The 15,495-nt window shown below is 36.6% G+C and overlaps 1 protein-coding gene across 10 annotated transcripts in view; it reads right to left on the bottom strand.

Annotated features, from left to right (window-relative positions):
- The window catches only part of MYOCD (myocardin), a 168,539-nt gene that overhangs the window by 102,299 nt on the left and 50,745 nt on the right, over positions 1 to 15,495 (bottom strand). For 6 of the 10 annotated variants that reach the window (XM_069076812.1, XM_069076809.1, XM_069076806.1 and 3 more), the window contains one exon: positions 8,109 to 8,174. The exons of 3 other annotated variants lie outside the window; for them this stretch is intronic. Coding sequence is in view for 5 of the 7 variants with exons in the window: in XM_069076806.1 (XP_068932907.1) it covers positions 8,109 to 8,174 (66 nt within the window). In the remaining 2 variants the exon portion in view is untranslated. Of the gene's footprint in view, positions 1 to 8,108; positions 8,175 to 13,892; positions 13,942 to 15,495 lie in introns of all 10 variants that reach the window. One more of the 10 variants, XM_069076810.1, reaches the window with a different exon arrangement.

Below are 15,495 nucleotides of genomic sequence, written 5' to 3'. Positions count from 1 at the left end.
TCTGGTCTTAGATAAGATCAGAATTCCTGCTGAACCTATTGGGATCCGTCCCTCATCACTACTAGGATCAAACAGGCTCTAGGCAGGCAATTTCCCTGATTTTAGACAGTTAGGTAGTTGTCAGAGGAGTGTGACTGAGGCTCAATAGCAAATGAACTAGAGTTTTCTGACTAAATTTAAATATTTATTATTTGTGAATGATTATTCATTCATTCAAAAATCATGTTGTGTGTCTACTGTGTGCACAGCTCCAATTCTTGCCTTTACTGTCAAGAACTTACAAAATGGGGAAGTAAAATATAGACATAATGGTTACAAGTTAATAAGGGATAAGTTCTGTCAGAGGCAAACAAAGCAATAAGGGATAATCAGAGGAGGAAACAAAATGTTTGTGTAAAGGAGGTGTGCTTCAGTGGAAAAAATGTGGGATTTTAAGTAAAAACAAAACAAATCTTGACTCTGCTTCTTATAAACCATTTCACTTTGAGAAAATTATTTCACCTCACTGGGCCTCTGTTTCCTCATCTGTAAAATGAGATTGTTGAGTAATATGATCTCTAAGCTTCCTTCCAACTGTCTTTTCCATAGTACATAATGTTGTGCCTGGTTTTCCCCACCCTCCTACCTCAAGGAGGTGAGCAGAATTCAGGGTCAGCTCTGCCTTCCCCCACAGGGTCTCCGTCCTTTCCCCCCAGTCAGCTCACCTGCATAGAAGTAGGCAGGCTTCCTTGAGCAGCTGGCATCTGAAATTTTCTCAGAGCTGAGAACTCAAGGCTGAGCAAGTCCAGACCATCCCCTGACACTGATCAGATCACATTTCGGCTCTTTGGACCCCAATCTCTGTGTCAGCCTACGGAGGTGAGTGGTTATCTGTCTGTTGTGTTTGTGTGCTTACCTTTCTGTTGGTCTGTCTGTAACTAACAATTTCTGTGTTCAAAAAAGTAGTCAGGGAAACTATTGGACTTCCAACTCTCTCCTTATCTCCCCTTTGGAGAAAGAGATAAGAAAAGGGGAGGGGTGGGGAGGAAGCAGCCCTGGTCACTGCCTGGGGAGCCAGCGAGATTTTGCCAAAAAGGAAGAGCTCTCAGCCTTGGGGGTAGGCATCTGTTTTCCCAGATTCCTAGCGGGGCTAGCTCCTGATGAAGTTCCAGGGCCCCAGGTCTTGAGGAGGGAAAGATTGCACCTGCCTCCTGAATTAAACCGCCTCTTCATTTGACCTTTTGTGTATTCAGGACCTCAAAAAAGGGGTGAATCTGTTCTGTTCTGTTGAGATTTGAGGGCTAGACATCACCGAAGTACCTCAGAGAGGTACCTCAGTCTCCAAGCAACCTCCAACTGGTACTGTTGGAATTTGTTTATCTTTCTATGTGTCCTATCTATTCCTAATTGGCCATATTGAGCCTGGCTGGAGCAGCCACATGGCTCGTCATGGCAGGGGCTGGGGGGGAGGGGCGCGACTGGCCAGCCTGGCTCCAGGGTCAGGCAGAGGGTGAGGCTGACCGACCCCCACCCTGAGCTGCCACCAAAGGTCCACCAAAATTCTCCCTGTGGTAATATTTTGAAATTTTAATTTGGGAAATTTACAATTTCTTTATAGTCCTGGTCAGCCTGGAATTATAATGAAAGTTAGAAAAAACAGATAAAATATCTTCCCAAATTCTAAGAATTAATCATTAAGAAATTGGAAATAGGATATTGGGATTGCTTAAAAAAAGAAGTTTTTTTGCTATCTCAGCTTGACTTGTTCCTTGAATTTGTAAAAGGAAAATTAATAGCATTTGTGAAACACTTGTGATCAGAATTGTATAGTGATTGTAAAATATAATGACTGGCATATGTTGGTATATCTCTAACTTTGAATCCATGCCAGAATTGATAAGGTCAATTATTGTATAAGTCATTTGATGTCATTTGATATTCATTGTTATTTTGTTGCCATCTTTCTGAGATTGTATTGTGTTTCTGAAGGTCTGTTTAGCTAAGTGAACTCAAGAAACATGTTTGAAGTAGGAATAGTATTACAGCTATTTTTTTTAAACTGAATTTTGTATTGCATGTGTATTGGGTTTTTATGTTATGAAATTTGTTAATTTAAAACTTATATTTGGGTTACAAACAGGCGATAATGCTGATATTTCATTTAAAATTTTGGCTATTGTGAAAATGCATACAGTGTTTTAAAGTTATGGAGTTATAATTTATTTCCTGTGTAAAGTGGTTTGGAATGAATTTACCTAACATGAGCAATGGGATAGAAGCATGTTTTAAATAGATAACGTTTTGGACATTGTACATTTCTAAATTATGTAATTTGGAAAAATTATGAACTCTGATGTTAAAAACAATTTTCTTATTACTATTCTGAAGCTGTTGAGTCATCTAAGGATATAAATGTATGTGTTGACTTGGATGTATGTGAATATACAATATGTTGGGAAATTTATATTAGGAGCATTTTTACATCAAATTAATTTTGGGAAATTCCCATATTTGAAGGTTTATTTTATTATTTTAGAAATGCTGAAATTGGGTGATTATTAAATTTGAATTAATAATTAGCTCAGCATATTTTTAACTGATCTGAAATGTGAGCATGAATGGAGAACTGTATATATATATATATATATGTAAATTGGTGAATGATATTTCATTTTTGAAGGCCAAGGGTATTAGAACTCAGAAATGTATGATTATATGATCAAAAAGGTATATATTGTTAATTTGACATTTAAGAAATTGATTCACTCTATGGCCCCATATGAAACAGAGACAGATCTACCCAAATGATTTGGGGTCCCAGCTGTTTAAGGGGGGAATGATAGGGTGCTTGCAATGATGGGGTACTTGGGTGCCTGATATTTAGTTTAATCAGAGATACTTTAGTTGAGAGAAAAGAAAGATAGCATTTTTAACACCAGGTTAATTCAAACTGTCTTTCAAGTCTATTTATGAAAAGTTGAACAAAACAGATGAGAAGGTTAGGGGACAAATGGGATTCATATGATGCAGACAGCTTTCCCAAGAATCTGGACCTGACCTCTATTGGGACAGCTTCTTTCCTGGAGAAATTCAACTAGAGGACCAATGGAAAAATGTGGCCCCCTTCTCTTCCTTGTAACTATGGCCTTGATTATAGGAAGTCCCTATTAACTTTTAAATTGATAATTGTTATGGATCCCCACTACCAACCCTTGGGAACAAAGCTGACTGTTCTGTATGATTTGGCCAGGGTGTCAAGGGTTTGACACAGGCACAAAAGAAGTGGGAAATATTGTGCCAGGTTTTCCCCAACCCCCCTACATCAAGGAGGTGAACAGAATGCAGGGTCAGCTCTGCCCTCCCCCACTGGGTCTCCGCCCTTTCCCCCAGTCAGCTAACCTGCATAGAAGTGGGCAGGCTTCTGGGTCTGGCAAGGGAATTGGTATCTCTGATTGGTACTGACCAATCACTGCTTATGTAAGGCCCCCTTTGTAAGCTGTGGTTCTGTCCCAGATTGGGGCTGTTGCTGGCTGCTGCTACTGCTATTGCTGTACCTGCTACCTGGGGTGGTGTAGGCTCAGCTCGCCATGTGGCCTGATCAGCCAACATGGCATTTTAATAAAGGGTCCATTCTAAAATTATTACTTGGGTCTTGCTTGCATTAATCTAGGTATAGCATTATTTCAATTAGTATGTTAGAATTTTACACTTTCCTACTAGAAAAAGTCTTAATATTTTATCATATACCTTTGCATAGTAACTCTGACTCACCTAAATTTATGAAATAAATTTTATAATCTAGAATTAGATTACTGAATTAATTATTTTTAAGTGGTATATGCCTGCTAGGTCCTTACTATGTATCTAGTCAAATATAATAACATATGGTCTACCTGAGGATACACCTCTGGGATATAACTAAGATGAAAATCCTGATACAAATGATTTCTTTTGAAAAGTCACAAAAATATGAAAACATTAATTTTGGGACATAATCTTCCAACTAAATTATATACTAATATTTTGAATTGAAATATTAATTTGGAAATCACATTTCTTTAGTAGTACAAAGCAAACTAGTTTAAAGTTAAAGGGAGATAATCTCCCTTTATAATTATTATTATAATTTTTAAACAAGCCCAAACAAATCTTTCATGAGCATTTCAAAAAGTTAATTTTTGTTCCTTTGTTCTTCAGACAACACAAAGCAAGATGAGAATCTTTTTTTTTTCCTAAGAAGTTTATTTCCCAAAGTTCTCCCATTGCTTAGGTAATTACATTTCAAAAATACCAATTTTCATCCAAATTCAGTTTCCTTTCCTAGGTTGAAGAGGTTTTATTACATGGGACCAACTTGAGATCTGTGACTCTTAAGTCTCTTAGGATTATGGATCACTTGGATGGGGCAAAAGACCCTATAGTCTACCTCTTCTACCTGCTGACTTGCCTCTCCAGCATTAAGGTGGTATCTTAATTCAGTGATGTCTGGCTTTATGGTTCAGATTAGTGATCAAAGTAAAGATGTAGCCATATTTTAAATTTTTTAAAAATGAATACCACTTACATCCAGCTTGTGGATGACCCAGAGCATCATCACAGATTGTAAATTAAATTCTATCCTACTCTTCTGGATTCATAGCTAAACAAATTGTATTATATAGGCAACAGTGGGATTCAGGAGAGGAACCCATAATAGTTGACTTGGAAAGACTTTTATCCCATGTGAAGCATTATTCACCTGAACTTCAGATCCTTGATTTCCCTTCTTGTTTCTTTTGGACCTTTTGCTGCTCATTAACCTCTCCACAGAAGGGTTGGCAGGGGAAAGAATAGGTGAAACACAAGATTGATCTTTTTACTTCTCAACACAGGTGTAAAGATTCCCATAGTTTTTGACTGTTGGGTGGGATGGAGGCCCTTTCTGAATTTTTTGTCTGAGGACTCTAATGAAACCAGTCTATGTTTCATTACAGACCTTAGACAAATGAAGAAACTGAGGCCCAGTGAGTTTAAGTGACTACCTTAAGGTTGCGGAGCTCATTACTATCAGAGCTGGGACTCAAGCTTAGTCCCCTTGATTAATAAGCCAGTGCTTTTCCCACGATATCAACATTCTTTTTATTTAACCTATAAGCAATACCATCTAGCTGCTGGAAATACCTGATAGAAAAAGCAGTAAACTGGAAATTTACAATCAAAATGGAACTTTCCCCCTGTTATTGGGACAAAATGCCATTGATTTGATCTTGTTTGGCTCTAGTTTCCTCTGTACCTTTCTTCTAGTATGTAGGAGGAAGTTCAAAGTGGTAGAGTTTATTTCAGAAAAAGACTATGAAAGAAGGCAGTCATAGAAATTATTCTTTAAACAGTGAGGGTATCAATGATAATGAGCAGCAGGAAGTTTGAGAACTGGTTCATCAGCCAGAAACAGTTTTTGATTCCAGACCAAACTGAAGTCATGGCTAAATTCTGGGAGGAATTTGACTACAAGGAAGGATTCAGGGTGATTTAGAAAAGTTCATTCTCATTACACTATGGAGAAGAGACCAGAGGTAGGAGTCAAAATGAGGATAATTCAACCCCAAAAACTAATATGATATTGGGCTACATTGAAAGGTATAGCTTTTAGGAATAAAGAAGCTGATGATTCCGGGCAGCTAGGTGGCACAGTGAATAGAGCACTGGCCCTGGAGTCAGGAGGACCTGAATTCAAATCCAGCCTCAGTCACTTAACACAAAAACTAGCCATGAGACCTTGAGTAAGTCACTTAACCCCAATTGCCCTTCCAAAAAAAAAAAAGCAAAAGAAGCTGATGAGTCCATTGTACTTGATTGTGGTCAAATAAGAGTTGAAGTACTGTGTTAAATAATGGGAGCTATATTTTAGGAAGGACATACATAAACTTGAGAGTTTTCAGGAAAGGACAATAAGGATGATCAAAAGCCTTAAGTTTATATCATGTGAAGGTGGAAGGAACAGGGGATGTTTAAATTGGAGAAGTGAAGACTTGGGGAGGGGAGGGAATATATTAACTATCTTCAATTACTTGAGGGGCCAGCAATATAGAACAGGGATAAGATTTGTTCTGTTCAGCACCAGAGCTAATTTAGGTTGGATATAAGGGAAAACTTCCTTAAAAATAAGTTATCCAAAAATGGAAGGGGGTGCCTCAGGATGTTGTGGATTCCCCATCACTGGAAGTCTCCAAGCAAATGTTGGGTAACCACTTGTCAGGTAAACTGTGTGTAGGTTGGATTTGGTTGTTGCTGAGGTCTCTTCCAGCTTGAAAATCCTGATTCTGATAATAGTTAAGAATTAACATTAAATTATACTTAGCTCTTTTAGAAAGCTTGCTCTCTATAAGTACCTACAGGTACTTATTTGTAGGACAGTTATATTTTTAAGCAAAAACAAAAGGCCTATAAAATTCATAGTTTAAAATCGGAACCTCAGGCAGAATACTTACCTGACAATCCAAATCATTAGAACACATGAATCATATTAATGCTGGTAATAGGATAAGCTCAGGTAAAGTTACATAATGGAATATTACCACTACTGCTACCATCACCACCATCGCCACTGCCATTAGCACCACCACCACCACCAACCACTACTACTACTACTACCACTACCACCACCACCAGCAGCAGCAGCTAGCTACTATTTTATGATACTTTTAAGATTTACATAGCGCTTTACAAATACTGTCTCATTTTATCCTCACAGCAACCCCGGGAGGTAAGCACTATAAGTATTGAACTTACTGCCACAAAGTAATAAATGATGATAGTCATACCACAGGGCTCAGAATTTACATTTGTGTTATTGTGTGTCCGTTTTCTCAGGGATATTCAAATACACTTATGCTGAGGATTAAGGATTAAATGACTTTTATCATCTAGGAATCTAGGCCAACAGTTCTTGACATATGATGTAAGTTCTGCCAGGAAGTCCCCAGGACTCTTTCAAGGGGCCCACAAGGACGAATGCATAACATAACAACACTAAGATACTAGTCGTCTATAAAATACTCCTCCTTTTCTCAGCTACAAATCTGTGGGAGATCTGATTTTCTTCAAATGCTTTAACCAAAACAATATATCATAACAGATTGAAAACAGAACAGATAAAAGAATCCACCTGCCTTCCATTGAGCCAGACCTTAGAGAGATTTGCAAAAGTATGCAATATAATGTTATATCTCAGTATTTTTTGTTTTAGAAATTTTTCCCATGAACCTGTTACTTATGTTAACATATAATGAATTTGTTACAGTAATTTTTAAATGAATAAATATAAATTTATGTGTTTAATTTCTAATATGATAAATGTTGACAGACATAACCCACATGAAGAAAAGTCTTATAGTGTCCTCAATAATTATTTAAAAATATAGAGACAAAGTTTGAAAACTGTCGATTTATATTTTCCCCATCTTTTATTGCTGGGGGAAAATACCTGGGTAAATCAACAATTTGACATTTTGATGTGAGTGGAAAAGTTTCAAATACTTGTCATTTATGAATATTTTTAAAATAATATTTTCTTTTAAATGAAGCAGATTGAATAAAATACAAAAAACATCCTGAATTGTTCTTGTTTCCATTGATGTGAGTATCCCTTCAATTAAGTAGGTAGATACCTTATAACTTAGTAGATGGTCTTTGCAAATTGTTCTAGTTAAAAAGATTCATTCACTTGGACATTTTTTCTGGTAAATAATAATTGTGGAATATAGTTATTTAATATCTCTTTGCCCCATGTTCAGTTTGTTACAATAATGTTGCACCAGATATGGTGGTACAAGTAAGTGATTCTAGTCAAAAGAGGAAATACTTGACAATTACAGATTAGAAATGTGATAAATCTCTTCAATCAGAAGACAGTGAATTATAAGAAAGTATATTGGGAATGGACACTTGGAAAGGTTGTACTTATCAGAAAAGCAACTGATGGCCACTATTTCAAGGCAAAGACAATTCTCTATATCCTGCAAGTCTAAATCCACTGAAAATTACCCCTGCTCACAGTGAATATACTCACAATCTAAGATATTAAAGAGAAATTTCATAATGGAGGCAAATTATTAATAGAGAGTAAGCTATGAATGATAGAAGATACTCACACAGCATTATGTCTTGATTAGTCAGTTGTTCTTTGGTCCTTCTTTGCTGAAGTCGTAACTGTAAAACTTAGGAGGAAAAACACATAAAATTTTGATCTGAGTCTTTTACCCTATGGGTATTATATTTACTTCTCACTCCCTTGAAGTCTGGCTTCTGACCTCATGACTGAACTGTGACTGCAATCCTAAAATTACTAATGATCTTTTAATTGAAAAATCTGATGTGTTTTTCTTAGTCTCACCCTTCTTGATCTCTTTGAAGCATTTGACAGAGGGTGTTGACCACCCTTTCCTCCTGGACACTGTTTCTTCTCTGGGATTTTGATTATATGATACTGAAAAGCTTATGTAAGAAAAAAATCAATGTAACTAGGATAAGATAGGGGTGGGGGAACTATTTACATCAAATATGGAGAGAGAGAGAACTCCTAAACCAGTAAGCTCACAGATACATTTAGGGCATTTGAATATTTTAGTATCCCTTATAAAACCCTGATATCCAAGACACATAGATAAGTAATAAGATAATAAAAGAAAACTGAACAGTTCCATGATAAATAAAATGGTCAAAGAATATGAGCAAACAATTGTCAAAAGAACTTGTATATTTGCTGTCCATACTTTTACTAGGGTCATTGTCTTCCAGTGAAGATAAGCTGATTTATATTGAATTCTCAGCAAGTATTTTTTATAAAGGAGTGAACAGCAATGCAAAAGAAAGATGGTCTGAAAAAAATTATCTTATATTTCCCTCTAATTCTGAAAAAAAGAGGTATTAAATTCAAATAATTTGTGGTTTTTAATCACTGCTATATCATGCTTCTGTGGCAGGACAGTGATGTTTATGAAGCCATTTATTTCCCTTCCTTTTCAGGTAATGTGATAGTAATGAAATTTAAAGATCCCCTGTATTGGCCTGGTTTGGGGGTTGAGTGTTGAAAGCCAGAGTTTGTGAATCCCACTTGTGGAATGGAATTGTTGATGTGAAAAGTGAGGGCTGAACTGGGAGGAGCTGGTGCAGTGGATTTAGAGAAGGCCCCAGCAGAGAGAGGCAGAAGAACTTTGGGGAGCAGCATCCTGGAGGATTGCTGAGGGCCAGTTGGAGTTGCCCAGGACTTTTGAGAGCTGCCACTCGGAGCTGCTAAGGACTGAGAAGACATGGTTGTGATGCTGGTATTTTGTCTGTCTGTTTTGATGTTGTTTTGCCAGATTCATCCACTGGTGAAGGACAGTGCTGTTGTTGCAGAGGTTCTGGAACCTTGCTGTTGGTTCAGAAGCACTGAAGAAGGATTTTCTTGTCGTATGTTTACAGAAATCCTGGAAGAAGGTCTTGCTGATATTTTCAGGGGTCCTGAGACTGTTCTGCAGGCAGAGAGTGAATTGATGAGAACACTGGCAATGTATACTGTGGCTTTGTTAAGCTTTGTCTCCCCAGGAACAGAGATTGATGAGATTGCTGAGAACTTGCCTTGGGTCAAGATGAAGAAAAGACCTCTCTTTGGGTATTAAATGCTGTGATATTATCTTAACTTTGCTGTAGCTCAAGGGTAGATGGCCTTTGTACTCTCCACTTCCCCTTTTTAGAAGGTGCCTGGAGATAATTGGTGGTAATTTGTAATTCAGTTGTGATCCAGGGGTGGGGAACTTGACTTTTTTTGTGTACTCTCTGATTGACCAAATGAATATACTTTGTTTATGATTGGAAACTAATCTTAATCTCCATTTGAGAAGAGAGACTTTATGATTGACTAAATGAATGTACTGCCCAGTGGAGTAGGGCTTGGAAATTATTGAATCATATTTGGTGAATGCTGTATTTTGATTTTCTCTGTTTTGTGAATGTTTTGCCTTAATTTGTCACTGAATAAAATAGAGAGTTACTATACTGGTATTCTGAACCTTGGAAGTTGTGTTTGCTTGGCAATACAGGTAGTCTGTAGATATCTACTAAAAATATCTCTGTTTCTTCCTTCATTGATCTATCCCCAGGTACTCTCCACCATACTTCCTCCTCTCTGATTCCAGGATTTCCTCTCATGAATCCATCTTCTTAATATATGGTGCTATACTATCCTCTTCCCTTACCTGTCTATTGACTTTTGGCTTCAGGTGGAATCCCCCTATTCCAACACAAACTTTCCTACCTTGCATAATTGGATTCAAGTGGGAACCCCACCCCATTGCAATTCTAATGTTGTACTGAAAACCAGAGCTTCCTCAATGTGCCTTAAGGGCAAGCAAGACCATTCAGTGCCACTGTCCTCTGAGAGCTCCATCACCAGACTGGACTCCCATGAGACCACCTCTAGAGGGAGCTGAGTCTCACTGATAGCTTCCACATGCCAGCTCGATCCATTCTGGTATCTGATCTGGACCTGCCTCATATAGGACTGTATCACCACCTTTCAGTAGGACACTTGCCTAACTCTAACTCTAGTTTCAATACTGGATCTACTTAATGCCTAATACCTCTATCTCATTACTTCAGACAAACTTCCCCAACTCCTCCTTCAAACCTCAAAGAGAACCTTTTAAGCTCTCTTAGACTGAACTGTTACCTTTACTAGTACTCATGTCTACTCTACAGGACAGTCTCCAGCCCTCCAGATCCTCTCTCACCCCTCCTTAATATTTTTCTCTAGTCTCTGGAAGGGACTAAGCAACATCTTCCCACAAATTTGTCTTATCTATGATGTTTCCCCTGCCTCTCCATTGGTGTGGGGAGGAAAAACATTTTTTTTGAAAGATGTGACTGTATTTACCCCTTATCACACAATGGAAAGAAACTCCCAATCCCAAAGCTGTGAATCCTTTCTGAGAGCAGTGAGAAGCCTGTGTTGGAATTTCTGGGTTTCTCACTTCAACTCAGATGAAATTCTGGGGTGCTCTGTTTCTCTCTTTGCTGGGCTAGGCTTGCTTCTACTTGGCTCCTAGAAGAAAAGCCGACTCTTGAGTTTCTTGGGGGAAGCTGGGAATTCAATCTGGGACATTCTATTTTATTGTTTTGTATTGTTATTTTTTTGTTTGCTTGTCTTTACATATTTTGGTTCTGAATGCTTCTTCTGTGTGGTAGTCTAAGTCAGTTTGGGATTTGGTCCTTTCTATAAAGCAACTATTTATAAAAACACAACACCAACAACAAAAAACCTTAAGACCTTTTGATCATCTGCCTCCCCAAATAGATCTTCTCTAATGATATTCCCCTTGGACACATTCCCAACTGTAAGCCCTCTCCCACTCCCTTTTACTCTTTGTATCCCAGTGGTACTAAAACCCTGACTGCCAAAGAACAAATACCTTTCTTCTACCTCCCTCTCCATCTCACCTGGTTTCAAAAGGCCATCTCCTCAATCCTACTTATTCTGTGTTCCACTCTAGCTATGCTAGACCCTTTAGTGAATCATTTCAGCTCCGTACCATCCTCTACTCTGAAATCCTTTGTAACCATCATGCTTTATCAAATCCTTACCCTGTATTACTGTCCATCTTTTTTTCATGAACTGTTGAATTTAGTTTGAGGTAATAAGTCAAGTCAATAAGCATTTATTAGGTACTTACTATGTAAATACACTGTGTTAAGTGCTGGGGATACAGAGGAAGGCAAAAACAATCTATGAGATCACATATCAATGGGTCATATAATAATGAGGTATTTATAGGGTAGATTGGAGTTAACTATGGAAACCCAAACACCATGCTAACTGAGTCTGCTATAAATCTGTTACCTAATTCAAACTGGGCCCTCTCCACTCCAAGGCAACTATGCTGCTCATATCTAATTGATACTCTGACTTACCACAGAAGCTGTTTGAAAACTTCTTGTATATTCTCAAGCCTCTTAAGCCACTTTCCGATCTTTTTAGTTGCGCATCACTAAAAGTTTTCACATTTCCCATTCCCCTCATCTTGAATCCCATACATACACACATATCTGTGTATAAACATACATATATGTGTATATATACAAATATGTGTGTATGTATACATATATACATGTGTGTGTATATATATATACAAATATATGTGTGTGTATGTATGTATATATATATATATATATAAAATCTTTTCCTGCAAACCAGTCTGATAAAGAGGTGATCTTTCTCCTTATCAAGGTCAAATCCCACTCCAAAATATGCCTTTTATCCTTTTCTCTCCCATATTTTCTAGAAGATTGCCCTTTCTTTCATCATCATCATCATCAACCTCTCTGTCTCTGTTTCTCTCTCATCTTTAATCTTTCCCTGTCTGTTGCCTTCTTCATACCTATAAACATATACTCATTTTTTTTTGCATCAGCAAACATCCTTCACTTGATACTGCCATCCCTACTAGATATCATTTTATTTTCTGTCATTCCCTTACCTGCTAAATTGTTGCAAGAGTCATCTATACTCAGTGACTCTACTTTCCCTCTTCTCAGTCCCTTATAAATCCACTGAAATATATTTTCTGACTTCTCATTCAACTAAAATTCCAAGTTACCAGTGATTTTCTTAATTATCAATCTAGTAGTCTTTTCTCAGTTTTTTGCTACTTGAATTTCATTATATTTGACACCACTGGTCATCTTTTCCTCCTGGATACTCTCTCTTAGTTCTCCTTCCTGTCTGATAAGTCCTTCTTCATCTCCTTTGCTGGATGTTTTTTTTTTTTTTTTTCTGTAATGCCCACTAACAATGGGTATATTCTAGATCTTTTTTTCTTTTGCTTCTATATTTTCTCCTTTGGTCAGCTATATAATTTTGAGCTGTAATTGAAAAATAATTTGTGACTGTTAGAGTAGGAGGGATGAAACATGAGGAGAATGGTAATGTAGGACTTACATTTTCATACACAGTAGCTTGAGGAAGGGATGAAATATCCAAGAAAATAAACTAAGATTAGGGAAAGTAGATTGCATTGCCCAATACAGAAAAGAGGCTAACTAACAGGTTCACAGATGCAGTGCTGAGACAGGATCACAGAGACCATCTAGTCCAATTTCCTCATTTAATAGGAATTTTATATTAAGGAAACTAGGGCCCAAGAAATTTAAGTGACTTTTCCAAGTTTATATCAGTAGTAAGTGTCAGAGATAAGATTTGAATCTAGGACTTCTGACAGCATACTTTCCACTATACCTAGATCAGAGTCCTGGGAATCGGTTCAAGTTAGGATTAAAATGAGCACACTTTTGTTGTTATTTTGAAGTTCTATTTAATTTTTTTAGGAATAAATTTATATAGCTATCTTCTGTCTTTTACATAGTTTATATTTCTCAAGTGTCTACATCCCCTAGGAAACTTAACTCAGAAAATATATTGCTTAACAAAACTAGTGAACACATAAAAAATTCCAATGTTATATGCAATGTTCTAAGTCATCCTTAATTTCTACAAAAAAGGTGGTGAAATCTCTTCTTTGGGGTCTAGCTTGGTCATTACATTTTCACAATATTAGGTTTGATTGTCTTGTCATCATTCTTTCCATTGCTCTGGTTATTGTGCATATGGTTTTCCTGGTTCTGCTTATATCACTGCTTTGTTCATATATAGGTTTTCTTATGCTTACTGTGTACTCATAAAATTCACTGTTTCTTTTGTTAATATCTTAATTTATTTATCACATCTTATTTAGCCATTGTCCAGATGATGGATATATGTTTTTAGTTCTCTGTTGCTACAAAAAAATGCTTCTGCAATATTTTGTTATATATGGTGCCTTTCATTTTATCACTGAAAGAACATTTTCAACATGAAGCCAAAAAGAGTAAGCTGGAAGTCCAAACTAAAAAGTATGTCATACCGTTAGGATTTATAGCATCCTTGTGAAAATCTTCTGTCTTCGGTTGGGGCTAGAAGAATAAATCAGCCAGTAAATCAGATATCCATAGATATCTAATTACAAATCAGATTATAAACCAGATGTCCAATTACAAAAGTCAGAGGAAAAAAATGTATCGGTTTTAAATTTGTTCCAAGATAATCGAATAATGTACATATTTATACATTTTACGTATATAGGTACCTCTGTACCTATAATAATATATTATACTTGTCTTTATTTATGCTAATTGTCCAAAATAGATTTTTAATTTTCTGATTCCCTATAGGCTGGTCAGTCTTATGTACATACATAAATAAACATGCAAACATACATAATTATATATAATATATGTGTGCATATGTATTTGTATATATCAATGCACACACACATATATATACATACATATATGTGCAGTTTAATTTTTCCCATATTCTTCAGGAGGTGCTCAATAAATATCAGTATATCTGTTAGTTTATTGGAAATATATACATATTTTTATGCTTAGGTTTACTACTAAAATTAGAAAAATAGATTGTGCCCTTGAGCTTTGAAATGCTGTCAGAAGAAGAAGGAGTAGATTATTTTCTCTTCCTGCAAGGGTAGAACTAGGGCCAATGACCAAAATTCTAGGGAGGTAGATATATTTCATTATAAGAAGACATCTGTAATAATTAGGAGTATCCCATAAAGGAAGTAATGTCTTCATTAAGGTAGTAGATTCTTTGTCACTGAAGGTATTCAAGCATAGGTTAGGTGATCACTAAGCACAAATGTTACAGAGGAGATTCATCTTCTGGGGGGGGGGGTAGCAGGAAATGATTAAGGGGTTACTGATTGATTGAGTTTTAGTCAGCTCATTTTATAAAATTATAGTATGAAAGAAGTAAATGACAGAAACAACACTGTCAGTTGGGAGAGCATATAATAATAGCAAAGAGAATCATACGCATATACACACACGCACACTTACACACATAGGTTTGCATATATATGCCATTTTCTTTGCCATAGGAAGAAAATTCTGTAAGGATTTACAGATCCATAATGTGAAGATTCAGGGTTCAGTGTTTTCCTCTGGGATCTAACTATCTTATAAAAAGAGATAAGTGGCAGTTTCAGTTTCAAAAAATATTCATAAATCCCCTACAAACAATATTTCTAGGCACTGGATATACAAAGATAAAAATGAAACAGTGAGACTCATAAAGGAACTCACATTCTTTTGGAGACATACAATGACTGTACAAGTAAATAAGCACTGTTTTTATTATTCAGGTGTTCAATCATGTCCAACTCTTCATGAACCCAAGGATCAATTGTTCATAGAGCTTTCTTGACAAGGATAATGGAGTAGTTTGCCAGTTCCTTCTCCAGTAAATAAGCGCTAAGTATATATAAAATACAGCAAAATTAATTTCACAATGGAGAAAGTTTTAATAACTGAGGAGATCAAGAAAGAACTTGAGTAAGAGTTTGTAACTAATGTGTGAAAGATGCTTGATGACTATATGATTTTCCTGGTTCTGCTTAAATCACTCTCTCTCTCTCTCTCTCTCTCTCTCTCTCTCTCTCTCTCTCTCTC

The sequence above is a fragment of the Petaurus breviceps genome, unplaced genomic scaffold (assembly GCF_028583685.1).
Source record: "Petaurus breviceps papuanus isolate PSGF00001 unplaced genomic scaffold, PetGlider_PUasm1.0 90925, whole genome shotgun sequence".
NCBI lineage: Eukaryota > Metazoa > Chordata > Mammalia > Diprotodontia > Petauridae > Petaurus > Petaurus breviceps.
The sequence above is the reverse complement of the archived record's forward strand: the minus strand, read 5'-3'. Positions and strand labels throughout refer to the sequence as shown.